Source organism: Trachurus trachurus (assembly GCF_905171665.1).
Source record: "Trachurus trachurus genome assembly, chromosome: 16".
NCBI lineage: Eukaryota > Metazoa > Chordata > Actinopteri > Carangiformes > Carangidae > Trachurus > Trachurus trachurus.
This window is the reverse complement of record NC_139902.1, coordinates 7332952-7350261: the sequence shown is the minus strand read 5'-3', so window position 1 is coordinate 7350261 and position 17310 is coordinate 7332952. Positions and strand designations below refer to the sequence as shown.

Genomic DNA, 17310 nt, shown 5'->3' with positions numbered 1-17310 from the left:
GACATAGGCGGCGCTAGGGCAGGAGGATTGGGGAAGCTACGGGACAAAAAGAGAGAGAGAAAAAAAAAGTCTCAACCAATAGGCAGATAGCTACATATTGATTATGTTATGTTATGTTATGTTATGTTATATTATTATGTTATGTCGTTCTCTACTCGTTTTTTTTTTTTTTTTTTTGCTGTTGTAGCCCATAATTAATTAATCAAATCAATCAATCAATCAATCAATGTTCTTACCTTAATGAAGCAGCATCCGCCGCGGGGCCTTGGTGTCGTATTTTTCAACTATTTCCTCAGGATTAATCCTCTTGGTTATGTCACTTTCAATGTACAGAAGCGAGAGAGATGAAAGTCTTTGCTGTGCCATCGTTGTTCTCATCCAGTTGCGCACCCGACGCATGGCTGAGAATGTGCGCTACCAGGTTGCGGTCCCGACTGGAAGCGACAGTGCCAATTTCAGCACTTTGGTGAAGTTTGGGTAAAATCCAGTCAAGGCAGCGGCTTTTAGATTTTCCAGAGTTGCACCACCTGAACTCATTTTCACCATGACCATTTCGGCGTGGGCAAGATCAGTGTTGATGGAGAGAGTGGAAGCATATTGTTTCATCAGTCCTGAAGCACCATCAGCATCACAGTTTAATACAGCATCTACACATTTTGCAATTTGCATTGCTTCTTCTGAAAAGCGTTTGTTACAGGCTCCAACAAGTGTGTCAATGACAGGATAGAACAGATGTTTTGCCCATCTGTCCTTGGGGCTCTCTGAACTGGAGGTGCACAGCTCCCTTTGCCCCAGCGTGCTCTCCACAAGTGCAGAAGATAACGTGGCTGTCATGCGTGCAGGGCGCTTGTGCCGAGGCTCCTGTTCTGTGACAGAAATGTCACCCGACTCACAAAAAGTGAGGATCTCTCTCCACATGTCCTCCCAGTTGTTTCTCATTTCCCGAATCCCTTGGATGGTGGCGTGCAGAACACTGGAAGCTTGAGCAAGCGTAGTGTCTGTTTTCTGAAGGGCCTGAGATGCGACATGAATGGTGCGCAGGACATGGGAGAACACCACCAAACACACACAGAATTCTAGTTTCCCCACGCTATGAAGCAGACCTGATGCTTCTGTGAATCTGCGGTACGGGGGCACAGAAAACTCACCGAGGGTGGTCATGATGGGTTCGAAAGAGTTTTTCACCGCTGACACGTTTTTCCATCTGCACGCCCATCGCGTGTCACTCAGGGCAGACAGGTCCGCTTTCACTCCCAGCTGTTTTTGCATCTGTAGAAAGGCATGGTGAGTTCCAGGTTGGCCGAAAAATGTGTACAGGCTTTCCATGACACAGAAAAAACCAGAGGCCGCTCGGTTGACTTTGCAAGCTTCGATTAACACCAGATTTAATTTGTGCGCCATACAGTGGATGTAAATAGCGCTGGGATGATCTTGGCGCATCCTCTGCTGCACCCCGTTAACTTTTCCAGCCATAACGGCAGCGCCATCATAGCATTGCGCAACCACGGGAAGTTTGAAAATTCCATGTTCATCCAGGAACTTTTTAATGTGACCATGAATTGCCTCCGCATCAGTCTTCTCAGAGCAGTCAACAAATCCAAGGAAACGCTCTTGTATTTCCATGTTGTGTGTGTAGCGAACGCAAACTGTCATTTGTTCAGATTTGAAGCTCCGCGCTTCATCAACCATGAGAGTGAAAAAACCATTTGCCTCGATTTCTTTTATTATTTCTTTCATCACCATTTCAGAAGCTATTTGTATGAACTCGTTTTGTGTGTCATGACTTGTGAGAGACGCTGATTTCTGCTGTATCATACAAAAGGACGCATCTCGCTTGGCAAGGAAGCTGCACATTTCCAAAAAATTGCCACGGTTGCTTGAGCCTTCAGTCTCATCGTGACCTCTAAAAGCAATCCCTTGCTTTGCCAAAAATAAGACGATATCAGCGACGGAGGTGGCATATTCCCGGTTTTCTTTTATGGTTTTCTTGTGAGCTGTGCTCATTTGCGCAAAGACAGAGCCGCTTCGTCTGGACTGCTGATAACTCGAGAAGGGTCTGGCTGCGGACAGGGGCGTTCCCGTCATGACACGGGAACGCCTATGGGCGATCCTGGCTGGTAGCCTTTCATGTGACGTACTTCCGGTTGAAGTAGCATTCTAGCGAGCGGCTAGCTGCTGCTAAACTCTGTAAATATATAACTTTAGCAACATTTGAAACATTTTCAGGCGAGAAAGTGGTCGTTTAGATCCCCACTGTGTTGAAAATCTGACAAAATACCCGTTGTTTACAAATTTGTTCCGACGAAGTCGGCGTTCTCTGGCGCTAGTAAAACTAGCCGTAGTGAGCAACGCACTTCCGGTTATTTTCACAAAATAAAATACCCGTTGCCTTTTATCGCTTAGGTGCTTTTACTTTGTAAACAGGAAATGAACCTACCCTCGCTGTAGCTAGCTTGGAGCTGCCGTTTTGACTGCTCTCTCGTCCCGTTAACGGCATTTAATCGTTCAATATGCCACCGGAGAGTCTTGCCAGCTCTGAGACAGGCCTGGCTCGTTTTAAAGTATTTATTTATTTATGTAAATGTGGTGTTTTCTGTGCGTAGACTGACCCCAAGGCAGCACTGCTACTGTCCAACCATGGTTTTTTATTCAAACAAACTTCTCAGTTTATATTAATGATGGTTTAGCTGGGAGGCTTAAAATAAACCATGACGACGGCTTGGTATACATAAGAGTCCGAAAGATATATAAGACTGCCGGTCAAGGCAGCGGCATTGCGTTGCGCCTGAAAAGTTTTTCCAAGAGGAAGAACTGGCCAAATGCCCTCCTTGTAATGCAGCATGTGTCCTACGGCAGGTATGAGATCACAGATATCCGTCTGTAGTAAAAGGTATATTGTGTAAGAATTGTGGTTGTATATCGCATGCAACTCAGTCGTATTTTTCCATGTTTCATTCATGTGAAATTGATATCTATCTGTAGTTAAAGGTATATTGTGTAAAAATTGTGGTTGTATATCACAAGCAACTCAGTCGTATTTTTCATGCTTCATTCATGTGAAATTGATATCTATCTGTAGTTAAAGGTATATTGTGTAAAAATTGTGGTTGTATATCGCAAGCAACTCAGTTGTATTTTTCATGCTTCATTCATGTGAAATTGATATCTATCTGTAGTTAAAGGTATATTGTGTAAAAATTGTGGTTGTATATCGCAAGCAACTCAGTTGTATTTTTCATTCTGCATTCATGTGAAATGCACTAAACGACACAAACAAGCCTCTATGTAAACAAGTGGTCCGTCTGCAGGAGGCAAAACAATACACGTGACAATATGTTGTATGTCGTATTATTGACCTGACCCACGTTTTACCGTCTTTCTCTCGACTTATGTGACTAAAATGACATTTGGTTTGTTATCAACAGCCGTCTTTCTGACTGCACCACAATGCAGCATTCACTTGCAGTCCTCACTGCACTGTGGTGACCTTTCAGCAGCGAGCTTACCAGCTCCATGTAAATGATATGAACAGCAAATTCAGAGCTTTCAGAACACTTCAGTTTGTTAATGGGTGTGATTATTGATGAATGAAAAAATATGAACACAACCGTAGTTCGCCTCAGAGGCGTAAACAGATGTAGGAAGAGAGGCCGTGGGTCCAAGTCCTACTTGGCTATTAGGTGGCCAGATGTCCTGTTTTGTGTGGAACTGCATAGCATTTTCATCCCTTGTCCCACCTCATGCATATTGAGATGATGTCCCCACATTTCATTCCCACCACCTTTTCTGGGCCCTGCGCCTGATGTTCTGGAGATTTGTTAAGATGGGGTATGGACTCGTTCAGCTGACTTTACTGAACATCTCTTTGTAAATATGGTAGGCCTACTGGAATAAGTCTCAGACACAGTAAAAGCAGAAAAGAATTCTCCACGACAAGTAAAAGTAGCTACATCATTCAAACTTTGACTTAATTAAAAGTATAAAGATGGTCTGAACAACATAGAGGACAAGAAAATGAACTCTATTCAGCTGAGTTGCTGCTGTTAGCATTACTGTCCGTGTTATTAGATCTATTGGTGCATATGTACAGTACGCTACATCCAATGTTGCGTGATCAGGTTAACTTTAACATACATGTATATGATGATATCCACACAATTTAATTACTGATACTAATCAAACTAATTGCATATTTTGTGCATAAAATAATTTAAAAACTGGTAGTTAATGCAGTGAAGTAAATTGAGTAAATGTAATTAGGTTTCACCACTGTGTAAATACAATTTTGTGTCAAACTGTTCAATCCATTAAAAAGCTCTGTTTTCTATGTTCTATTATCATCATTAGCTATATCATCATGATCATTTTTTATTCAGCTCCTCTTGCACAAATACATTTCAGTCAGTTCCAGTCTCAACGTCATAAACTATAGAAGATTCATAATAAACTGAGTTACACTGAACTGTCAGTGTTATGTCCTCTGTACTCTGCAGGGACATCAACTAATGCAGGAAGTTATGGTTTTCCAGTTTTCTGTTTGTGATTTCACCGCGACGCGCTGTATCACGGAGAGGGTCGCGGAGCCTGCCTGCGCGGAGGACTACCGAGGAGTTAGTTCCAGATAAGAAAAACTTTTTTTCCGACCAGCTGATGCATTGTAAATGTTTACTTTAGATCCTACTCTTGAACTTGTGTATTATTTTGAGACGGGACTTCTCATAGGTGGCGAGAATACGCTGATTAATTGTCACGTCTCGGTGCAGCGCGATGCTCAGGTGTTTCAGTGGGGGGGGGGGACGTCTCCACTGCATAGGCCCTAGGTAATGGGCATTATACAACACCACTTTAAAAAAGCTGAACTATCCCTTTAAGGTTTTTTTTTTTTTTTTTTTTTTTTTTTTTAAATTACTTCCAGATCAGGGGAGGTACTTCTGGGCAACAGCCCGTAGACAGCTCCTCTCCCTCTGTCCGAAGAGAAACCGTGCAGTTTTAGCTTCTCTGCAACACAACCACAAACAGGTGAGTCTGTAACGTCTGTTTGTAACGTAATGTGATTGAGTCCAAGGCAAGGCAGCTGTGTTGATACGGAGTAGGCCGGTGCTTATTGTAAACTTTCGTAACGGTGTTGTCCAAATGCTCCAGCACAAGTTGTGACAGCTCTCTGTTAGAGATGCACTATAGCCTACTCCACTATTTATCTAAGTCCGGTTGACCACAGTGGTCGTTTAGTGCTGTCTGAAATGAAACCACCCGCAAAACTGAGCCAGGCTTTAAGCTCACTGTATATATTAGCCTACATCACGTGACTTTTATGATGCCCGAAGTCTTTATCAAACCTGTGTAGCCATACTCACTCAAATGCAGTCTACTGTATAGGAGGCTGTATTGCTCATCCACTTGTGTGATGTTGTTTTGGAGGCTGTGGTTTGCTGTTGAATTGTTTTGTTGACCCTATAAATTTTATATCATTCAGACCCTGGGACATCTCTTTCTGTAATACAGTAGGCCTATTACCACACTGCCACAAATTGCAGTGAGTTCACCAGTAAATCTCTCCCAGCTTTGTTACCAAACCCGCCATCTCACACAGCTGTGTGCATGTCGCAGCAAGAGTGAGAAGTTTAATGTGAAATGGTGGTTCAGGAGTAACAGGAAACAAAACCTACACACAATGCAGCATTTGACACTTTCAGTAACAATGAATCATTGAGGCAGCCTAGAAGGACTTTGGTAGAGATCCAGAGCCTTAGATTTTCTGAGTGATGATGATATGAGTGATAGTAAACACTGAGAGAAACCAGTCCCTGCGAACTGCGAAGATAGAGGTTGGACGATTGTTGTGATGTCACAAAGTTTGATGTAACAGCTCATTTTAAGACTCAGTTTCTGAATACAAGCTGTGTTGTTTTTCTCTGTGGCCTGAGCACATACTTGAGCATATAATTTGACAGTATTTAAACCTGCTTTACAATAAAAAATAGAAAGACATTGAGATCTCACTTTGTGTATGTTTAGTCTGCATTAATCTGATTCAAAAACGTGTCTTGTCTCTTTCAGTCTTGGGCAGGATGTCTGTCTCCGTGACCAAAGCTGATGGGGTCACTGTGTTGACCTTGACCTCTGACCCACAAAGTTCTTGTCCTCCACTCTGCCAAATCCTCAAAGGCCTTTGCTACAGCCCCGTGTGCTGCTCTGTGTCTGAGCGCCTGAGGAGCGTCCAGAGAATGTCTCAGTCAGTACTTGCGGTGAGTAATAACCGTAGATGATTTACATACGTAGATGATTCTACACTCAAACTGATCATTAGCTGCTTACTATTTGTGTTTGTAAAGATTTGATGTCCATACTGTTTTTCCTCCTTCACAGGCTCTGCACATTATGGTTGGGTTGCTCAACATTGGTCTTGGAGCTATTTTCTTCAGCAATTATGCCTCCTGGAACCAACTAAATGAAATTCCGATTTGGATGGGAGCAGTGGTAAAGAAGCTTATGCTGGATTTTCTCTTGTTGTTGTTTTTTTCAATCAATCAATCTGTTTATTATTATTATTATTATTATTATTATTATTATTATTATTATTATTATTATTATTATTATTATTTATTTATTTATTTTTACTTTTTTTTATTAAACTTAAAGCCCCTGTACGGAGCTTTTAACTGGATACGCAAACGTCTCTGGTTTCTGCTGATCTGTCTCTGTTACTTACAACAGCAAATGAGCCCATCAGTGTGAAGATACGCTATTTCTAAGTAGTCTAATTCTATACCTCTGGAAGGCATGGTCGGGTCGGACCACTGACGAAACGATACGAATAGATACATTACCTCATCCATATGCACGCTGCAGATAGCTCCTAAAAAAAAAAAAGCAAGTCCCGTCTTCTTTCCGACGTTTCCAAAACAAATCTACACGCGCCGGCCAGACAAACGTCTTCACGACAGTGGGAAATCATCAGTCTTCATTCCGGCAAAACGCCGCCGCTTTTGTCCACAGGGGCCGCCAAAATCAACACTAAATGAAAAGTCTGTACAGGGGCTTTAAAAAAACAAGTTCTTCTCTGTCAGGAGTCAGGACTAAAATCCCCACAGTACCAAACACAAACTGTGACGTTAATACGTAAACACAATACAGTGTGTACCAACAGCATCATAAACATAAACAAGTCTAAAAAAAAGGCTAATTTAATTATGTGATGCGGCTGACTAGAAGTGGCATGTGCGTCACAGAGTTGGTTAAGGCTTCACATGACTCATCCAGTTCAGTCCTTCAGGTTGTGTTATAAATGAATATATCAGTGTTTATGTACATAATGTATATTAATTTTCATTTTCATCTCCTCTGTAGTTTGTGTTATTCGGCATCACGTGCATACTGTCTGAGAAGTATCCCAGTCCATGTCTGGTGAGTAGTTACATTAATTTGTAGCATCCTGTAGCATACTTTTACCACTGAAGAGCATACACACTTGCCATCTTGTTTTTGGACATTTAATTTTTACTGTTTGCTGTTTGTTGCCTGGTTTGGTTTTATGTTTTGCTTAATTTTGCACATAAACTGACAGGTCTTTTACTTCAGGTCATCGTCAACGTGATTCTGAATCTGGCAGGAGTTGGCTTTGCCGGTACAGCCATCGTGATCTACTGCATCAACTTGGCAAACATAGATGTCTGGATGTGCGAACCTGACTATTATGACTACTACAGCAGACACCACACAACAACGCTGTCTCCTTCTCAGAACGTCGAGCACCAAAGATGCCTGGAGGCCAAGGCGATAATTAAGGTAGTGTGTGTGTGAGATTTTTCCATCAGTCGTGTGCAAAGTTTTAGGCTACCATTTCCACACACACATGGATGGATGGATGGGTTGGTTGGTTGATTGGTTGATTGAATGGTTATATAATATAAACATAGGAATATTCACAAAAAATACTCACACACACACACACATATATATATGGTATATACTGCATATGAACTCAAAGATTAGAAATCAGACGTTCTTTATTATTTGTTATGTAACTGTGAAAAATGAATGAATGAAGCACCCTGTTAATAATTAAAACTATAAATATACATAATACAGTTAATATGTACATGACATTTACAGTGAATTTTGTTTGTAATAAATAACATATACATATATTAAAGCAGAAGTAAGCAATATTTTTGTGTTAATATAAGTCTTAAATAGTTATATCTTCCGACAGCAATCACTTACATAGAGTGTTTGGACCGAAACACGGGTCTCTCAGTCACTCTGCTCTGAGCCGAGGAGAAAACTTTTCTCATATCCTACAATTTTTATCCAATGAGGAGAGAGAACGGCATAAAGGGCTGTATGGTGCAGCCCGGTGCAGCCAAGGGATGCGCGTGAATGTGGTGATGTAGGGACGAGGACCAATAGATCCATGACGAGGGCGGGGGCTGCTAACTCCATCGGCTGACAAGACGTTATGGTGCGTTCAAGGCAACTCGTAATTCGTGTTTTTCCGACCTGTGAAGTCGTACCAGTTCGATCTGGTACAAGTTCACGGGTCGGAAGTTACGAGTGGCCGTTATAGTGACTTCCACAGGTAAAACAGGTCGGAAAAACACGAGTGGGTTGCCTGGAACGCTACAAAGTCGTAAGTTGTGACTTGAAGCTGTAATTTACGGTTTCAAAAGCCTGCCTGGAACGCAGCATTAGCCAAAACGACCGGATCGCTTACTTCTGCTTTAACTGATATATTTAGTAATAAAATGTCGTGTGTCACCTGTGACCACACAAAACACATTTTGACCACAACTGGAAACATACACACCAATACAGTCATAACTTCCTTTAAGCCATATTTTAATGACTGAATACTTGTATAAATAAATGAAACAATAATATATGTGAATGCCATGAAAACATCCACAAATATGTTGAAGGTGTCGACACTGTTTTGTTTGTGTCCCAGATGCTCGTCACAAGCATCAATGCTGTGCTGATTGTCTTGTCGGTCCTGGAGCTGTGCCTCACCATCAGCTCGGCCACCCTGGGGATCAAGGCTCTGAAGAACAAGGACCAGAACAAGGTACAAAACTGAAAGAAATCACTGCTGGGTTATTATTGTAGAATATAATGTGAAATGTCCTGGGCAAGTGTTTATCACAGACTGAATATCAGTCATCTAACTGAAAGCCCAACAAAAGAACCCACAGACTTCATGACAAGGGACACGAGGCACTAACTAATTTGTTCTAATTAGTTTATCTTGCATATTAAACCATTTATTTAAGAAAATGAATCTACACTCCAAATCAGTCAGTCAGTATAGATATAAATACCCAATTAATATAATAAAATAACTCTTCCCCCTGTGGAGCCCCGTCGAAACAGTACAGCGGTGCAGGTCATGAGTGAACTCTGTAATCTCTGATTTGAGTAGCAGCACTGATACTGTGTTTCTCTTTCAGAGCATTCATGATGCAGAGCTCTGCAAACCACTACTGGAGGAAGACACCACCAAGTAATCAACGCAGCCTGGAAAACCTCTGCTTAGCACTATCAGGCACCAGGGACTGAAATCCTTGGTGAAATACCACTGACCGTCTGTGCTGTAATGTCAGTGATTCAGTCGGTACCATCTTTTCCAAACTTAAGGCTTCAGCTTAAAGATATTTGCACTAGTGCTTCACAATATAGACTCTAGTAATACTCTATATGCTGCTTTCCATTGTATTTTGTCTTTTTTAAAAACTGTTTTTTTTATTATGATCTCTTGAGTAGGCTATTGTGCCTTATGGTCAGTGTATAAGGGAGGCTTGTGCATGTTGATGAGGAATTGTCAAATTGTTACATTTTAATCATATTTTGCAATGGGGATCTAAATATTCTGCTATTGCTGTCACAGTTTTTGTATATTATATTCAAATGTCTCTGTGGAAATGAAGTCACTAAACAAGTTGATTTTATTATGAATGTATGATTAGTTTGTGAATTAAATGCTTTATTGGAACCAGTGTTGGAGCTGCCAAAAAGCACATTAACAACTATCCCAAATCTTAGGCATAATGTTGCCATCACCTTAAAATTTCATGTTAACCATTGGAATCTTAGTGTATATGAATCTTCACGAATATGACAAGAGTTCAAATCAATGTAGACCAAAATGCAACAGTAAATTTCAAAAAGTGCATATACTCCTGACAGAAGCAGGTTGTGGTGATGTCTGACTGGTGTCACGTCTTGGGCTGTCTGCTACACTGGTGCTGCTGCTGCTGCTGCTGGAGCTCTGTGGACCTGGAGCAGAACTGGAACTGGTCTGAGATGCAGCGCCACCTGTGGTTCTGGAGGGAAGAACCAATCATCAAGTAATGCTCTTCCTAGGCACAAGCTTTCCCTCTGAACTCTGACATATACACACGTCTGATGAATTGTACCTACTTTGGGGCAGTCTTGATAACAAGATGAACCGTGTGTCCAGCTTTTACACCATGTGGCTTTAAAGTGTCACAGTGCACCAGCACCACCTGCCTGAAATAAGGTGTAACAGTAAACACATAGCCTACTTACCAGAGCCAGCCCAAGGCATAAGCGAACTAAGCACCTGCTTAGGGACCCTTGACCACAATTATTATACAACTATTGACATTGAAAACAGTGGAAATGGGTTCAAGTCCCACTTGTGGCTAAGGTGGCCAGATGTCCTGCTTTGTGTGGGATTGTACAGCACTTTCTTCCCTTTTCCCACATCATACATATTGAGATGATGTCCCCACTGCGCCTGCTGTTCTGCAGATTTCTTAAGATGGGGTATGTGCTCGTTCGGCTGACCTTACTGAACGTCTCTTTGTAGATACAGTACTGGAATAAGACGTAAGTAAAAGTAGAAAACAATGTAAATCCGTTCCACGACAAAAGTAAAAGTACTTCAAAAGTCATTCAATCTTTTGACTTTTCTGAGTTGCTTCTGTCAGCAATAACTATCTACCTTACTATTATTATTGTTGCATCAGTATGTTGCTGAGTAGAAAACATACATTCAATGTCGTGTGATCAGGTTAACTTTAATTTCAATATACATGTATATGATGATATCCAAACAGTTAATTGCTGATACTAATCAAACTACGGTAATTGCATATTTTGCCCATGAAATCATATTTAAAAAGTAACTGGTAACTTTGTTAAACAAATGCAGTCAAGTAAGATTAGTAAATGCAATTACTTTTCACCTATGTAAATATAATAAAACATTTACTTTGTACATTAACATTGTGTCAAACTGTTAAATCTCTTAAAAAGCTCTGTTTTCTATGTTCTATTATCATTTTTTTATTCAGCTCCTCTTGCACAAACAACCATAATTTTCAGTCAATTCAGCAGAACACAAATAACCTAGAAGATTCATAACAAATTGAGTTACACTGAAATGAACCTTAGCGAAGGTTCAGACAGGAAGACTATCTCTCCAAGCACGCTCACTGAGTCATTTCCTCTCTCCCACTTCCCTCTGAAACCTTTTCTTTTGAAATGTAATTTTTTGCCCAATAGATTACCAATCAAACTTTCAAAATTTCATCAGCAAGCCCTTCTAGCTTGGAAGTTGTCCTTTGTCCATAATTTCTCACCCCACAAAGCTCTTCTATGGAATAACGGTAATATCCTTATCAGAAACAAATCTTTATTTTTTCATAAATGGTTTGATAGGAACATCACCCATGTCCTTCATCTCTTTGATGAATCTGGTATTATGCTATCTTATGAACGCTTTATGACCATGCACTGTTTTCCTGTTCCATCTAAAGAATTCAATACTGTTACTCGTGCTATTCCGAAAGATTTAATTAAACTTATAAAAAATCACTTGAGTTACAGTAATTTTACGAAGGCTTTACCTATACTGATGATAGATGGAATAGAACTAACAGACAAAAAATGTAATAACAAGCATATACGCCAGTGTTTTCAAAGAAAGAATAGTGTTATACCTAGAGGAAAGTTTTTTTGGAGATCTCATATTGAGGACATAAACTGGCTCCTCCCATATAAATATTGCATTTCAAATAAAGCAAAATAAGTACATTTCAAAATTTTACATAATATATACCGTCAACTCTATTATTGCAAAATTTACAGATGTGAATGACGCCTGCACTTTTTGTAATAGCAACGTAGAAACTTCTTCACATTTGTTTTTTCACTGTGACGTGTCGAGGAAGTTTTGGTGTGATCTTGGATCAAATTTTTTTGGTGCTGCTAACTCTGTCTACTCCCTTACCTTTAAAGCAGAAGTGAGTGGTCCGGTCGTTTTCGCTAATGCTGCGTTCCAGGCAGGCTTTTGAATCGTAAATTACAGCTTCAAGTCACAACTTACGACTTTGTAGCGTTCCAGGCAACCCACTCGTGTTTTTCCGACCTGTTTTACCGGTGAAAGTCACTATAACGGCCACTCGTAACTTCCGACCGGTGAACTCGTACCAGATCGAACTGGTACCACTTCATGGTCGGAAAAATACGAGTTTCCTTGAACGCACCATAACAGTCCTCGTCGCTACGTCACCACATTCACGGCGTTCCTTGGCTGCACACACAGCCCTGCATGCCGTTCTCTCTCCTCATTGGATAAAAACTGTAGGATACGATAAATGTTTTCTCCTCGGCTCAGAGCAGAGCAGAGTGACTGACAGACCCGTGTTTCGGTCCAAACACTCTATGTAAGTGATTGCTGTCGGAAGATATAACTATTTAAGACTTATATTAACACAAATATATCACTCACTTCTGCTTTAAAGATATCATTTGTTACTACATTAATCCAGAAGATTGCGCTCTTGAACACCTGATGAATTTTATCATCATTTACGCAAAGTTCTTTATTCACAAACAAAAATTTGCTAATTCTGTACCTACATTTGCTCCTTTTTTACTTGAACTAAACTCTCTGTTTAAATCTCTCTATTTGATCAACAACAAAAAAAGCAATACATTACTGGACAATTATGAAAAGTATTTCCCCGAAACCTCTGACTAACCCTTTATTAATGTCTATTTTTTTTCTTTTTTTGAAATTATTATTATTTTATTTTATGTATCATCCTTGTTGTACCTATCGCTGACTTATTTTTATTTATTTATTCTTCTTACTACTAGTGTTATTATTTTGTTATCTTCAAGCTGTATTTTATAGATTGCTGTATCGTTGTGCTGTCCCTTTGTACTTTTTGATGTGCTGTTGCACAGGAACGTATACCTTGTTGGTTTTGTAAAATGTATTCAATAAAAAAAATAATAACTTTCCTCTGAAACACACCCCTCAGCACTCGTCCTCATCCAATCACAATCCGCCACCTTCTCTCCTCCTCCAATTAGCTTTCAGCTGTCATGTTTAAAAGTGCTCTCTCTCTACTCTCATTCATCTGTCAACCAGCCGGCAGAAAATTCTCGACCCACCTCCTCCCCTTCACCTCCTCAATCAAGATCCAGGCATCTCCATCTCAGTCCGGAGGCTTCCATATCAGCAGGCATCATCCCTGCATCCCTACCACCACTAGTGTCTGGGCCCGGGGGAAGTCCTCTTCAGATAGAAGCTTCACATTCATCAATCTGTCTTCTAAACTGATCTACTCCCTGGGGCCTAAGCGCCAAAAATATTATTTGTTCACAATAAATGTCTTTCGTTTCACATCCCGTCTATTCCATTCTTAATAGTCTGTCCTGATTGAACTGTCAGTGTTACGTCCTCCTCTGTACTCTGCAGGGCAGGACATCTGTATGTATTTACACTAATCCAGGAAGTTATAGGTTTTCCAGTTTTCTGTTTGTGATTCACTTTTACCTAATATGACAGCATTCCCTATGTAGTACTGTGTGCATGTTTGTGTAATTCACTTGGATGTAAATCCCTGAAAACTAGGAGCTCACCACTTAACAATGCTGTACTCTTTGCTATCATTAGTTAATGTCCTGTGAATTATCTTAAAAGCCAGATCAGATAAGCAGTTCAGAAGTTGTGCATACATTGAGGCGCTTTTGTGTTTGTCATTAAAGCAGAAGTGAGTGATCCGGTCGTTTTCGCTAATGCTGCGTTCCAGGCAGGCTTTTGAAATCGTAAATTACAGCTTCAAGTCACAACTTACGACTTTGTAGCGTTCCAGGCAACCCACTCGTGTTTTTCCGACCTGTTTTACCGGTGAAAGTCACTATAACGGCCACTCGTAACTTCCGACCGGTGAACTCGTACCAGATCGAACTGGTACCACTTCACGGTCGGAAAAATACGAGTTTCCTTGAACGCACCATAACAGTCCTCGTCGCTACGTCACCACATTCACGGCGTTCCTTGGCTGCACACACAGCCCTGCATGCCGTTCTCTCTCCTCATTGGATAAAAACTGTAGGATACGATAAATGTTTTCTCTTCGGCTCAGAGCAGAGCAGAGGGACTGAGAGACCCGTGTTTCAGTCCAAACACTCTATGTAAGTGATTGCTGTCGGAAGATATAACTATTTAAGACTTATATTAACACAAATATATCACTCACTTCTGCTTTAAAGGGGACCTTTTAGGCTTTTCCAGCTTTTCGGACGTAAAAATACATTTAAAATGCTGGATACTTGCTTTAGAGGACGTGGAAGTGCCATATCATGAGGGAGTCGTGTTTAAGTAACCCCCCAGGGAAGTTTCAGGATCTGAGCCGCTGCAAACACTTGAGTTTGAAGAGAAAAGTCTCTTTTTGTAATGTCACAACTTCAGCGGAAGTCCCTATATTAACTGGATCTTTTATACAGTCTGCTCTGGCCTCAGTGCCCTGTGGCAATATGAGAAGGGGCGTGTCACTACAGCACAGTTGGTGAGTGTGTGTGGGGTTAGGGTGTGACAGAGTGGAGGAGTACACAGACAGTCTATGCTTGCATGTGACAAGTATGGAGTTTTGATTTATCTACGTATTGAAACTTTCAATATTGCTCTACTCGGCTCCAATATCACATGAAAAGGCACTGGAATGAGCATAATAGGTCTGGTCACCTTTAAAGCATGGAACATTTTGAAGACAATTTTTGAACCACAATATAAACTTGTCAATCAATCAATTACTATATGGCAAATTTAGAGTAACTGATCAAATAGATTAAACTGCAATAAAGTCATACATTATGTTTGACCTAATTCTGTAACTATCACTATTAGATATAGTTTGTTATAATCTGATCATGAAAGATGGCAAACAATCAAACAGTGTTTATCAATAATAGAACAAATGGTTGTTTTTCATTAGGTTAACTTATGAAAAGGTAGCCTATGCATGTTAGTGTTTTAGCAACAATGAACCATACATTGAAATAAAAGGGATGAAGTCTCTATTATCAACTGGCAGTGTGGAAAGTCCTGGGAAATTGTATGTATGTATGTTTGTATGTTTGTATAATTAGTATGTATGCATAATTAGTGTGTATAAGTAAATTATTAGTAAACGTAAATTAAATTAAAACGTAAAGTAAATTATAAATAAATTATATTCATGATTTTGTAACATAAGATATGTTTAGACAAGGATCTTAGCTAGACATGTATAAGGAGAGGGGGTGGGAGTTTATAAGTTTTACTTCTTCTCACTCCTTTTCGAATATGTATTCTATTTTTTTTTTCATGTTTAAATGTTTTGTCTTATTCTCTTTTTTTTATTACTTTTCATATTCGAAATAAACATTTCAATCAATCAATCAATCAAATTAATTTGACCGTCACATCATAAAAAAGTAAATCAATCAAAAATTTTAATTGGCTCTTTGGAGTTATGCTGTAGGAGTCTGCCACACCCTTTGTCCGCCTGTAACATGTTATCACCGAGCGTCATTCATCTACATTATCTTTGTGTTGAGCTGAATGATCAGCAAAGGGTTAAATTTTTTTATTACTTCCATATAGGCTACTTCTGGGAAACAGCCTGGTGCAGACAGATCCTCTTCCTCTACTACTCAGTCTTTGCCGGGTTATCAGTCTGACCGTGGAGTTTGGAGCTTCTCTGAAACTGAAACAGAAACAGAAACAGGTGAGTCTCATAGTTCATGTCTGTCCGTTTAGGCTACTTAACTGTAGAACTAACTGTACCCGTCCCGCGTAACGGACGTCTGCAGGGCATGTGCGTGCAAAGCTGAATTGTTTACGACCGCGCGGGCTGTGCCCACACTTCCTACACGCACCGGTGCCACACAAAAGACTGTACGGCGGAAAAATGTTACACCGACCTGCATTAAGACACCAGACTGTTTTCTGTACGTGAGGGTTGTTGGATTTTAAGGAGAGACTGGGCAGAAACCAAGAAGACAAACTGAGCAGAACAGCTGTTTCTACTCATCCATAGACGACGCAGAGGCGCGCAAGGATTGTAGGAAATTGGTACGAAACCTCAACCGACCTCGGACATGCCGCGCGTCTATGCGTTTTTGTAATCCGTCACCCGAGAAAAATCGTTACGCCCACACTGAGTCCGATGACCCGATGCGTTTAATAAAGTTGTTAAACAGTGAGAATGATTTTGTGGTCCTCTCACTTATCGGTAAAAAAAAAAAAATGAGAAAAAGAAAGTATTGTGTCCATCCAATCCTGAGAAGACGTCAATCGCGAGGGGACCTGCTTGAAAATGAGCTACACAATAATAATAATAATAATAATAGGCTAACATGATCACTTCCATAGTTTATTAGGGTGTCAGTGGTCCAGTTTGATAGATTGTTACACACACACACACACACACACACACACACACACACACACACACACACACACACACACACACACACACACACACACACACACACACACACACACACACACACGCACATTTAATAAATCAGACTGTGACATTTTATTTGAAAGCATCAATGAAGACATCAAAAAGCTGGATGTAAGACAAACAGCTATCTACTTGAAGAGGATTAGGCTACTATAACAGAAATTGAAAATGCATTAAAACAAATGAAAAATGGTAAATCACCAGGGATTGACGGTTTAACATCTGAATTCTTAAAGGGACTACGAGAAGTGTTTTCGCACAATTTCCCATGAGCCTCCGCATGCACGGTGAAATTCTTGGACCGGCACAAGACGGCCGAAAGCGAAAGGATTTGCCAAGAATGTTTTCATTAATCAAGAAGTCGGAGGTTCGAAGACGATCAGACACCGCCATAGTTCTGACAGCGATTTGGCGGCGTTATTCCCATGACCCGCCGGGCAGCGTCCGGGAAACTGAAACTAGGAAATGCTGGGCGAGTTGACCACTAAATAATAATATCAAAATAACTATAAAGACAAAACGATATATTTATCGAAAATGG

General features: G+C 40.5%; 1 protein-coding gene across 1 annotated transcript in view; it reads left to right on the top strand.

Annotated features, from left to right (window-relative positions):
• LOC310999842 (membrane-spanning 4-domains subfamily A member 15-like) overlaps positions 1 to 10760 on the top strand; it is an 11453-nt gene extending 693 nt beyond the window's left edge. The window contains exons 2-7 of the mRNA XM_083990408.1: positions 6058 to 6245; positions 6367 to 6477; positions 7348 to 7404; positions 7579 to 7785; positions 8948 to 9064; positions 9447 to 10760. Of these exons, the coding sequence (XP_083846534.1) occupies positions 6069 to 6245; positions 6367 to 6477; positions 7348 to 7404; positions 7579 to 7785; positions 8948 to 9064; positions 9447 to 9503 (726 nt within the window). The 5' untranslated portion in view covers positions 6058 to 6068 and the 3' untranslated portion in view covers positions 9504 to 10760. The remainder of the gene's footprint in view (positions 1 to 6057; positions 6246 to 6366; positions 6478 to 7347; positions 7405 to 7578; positions 7786 to 8947; positions 9065 to 9446) is intronic.
• Positions 10761 to 17310: the final 6550 nt, after the last annotated feature.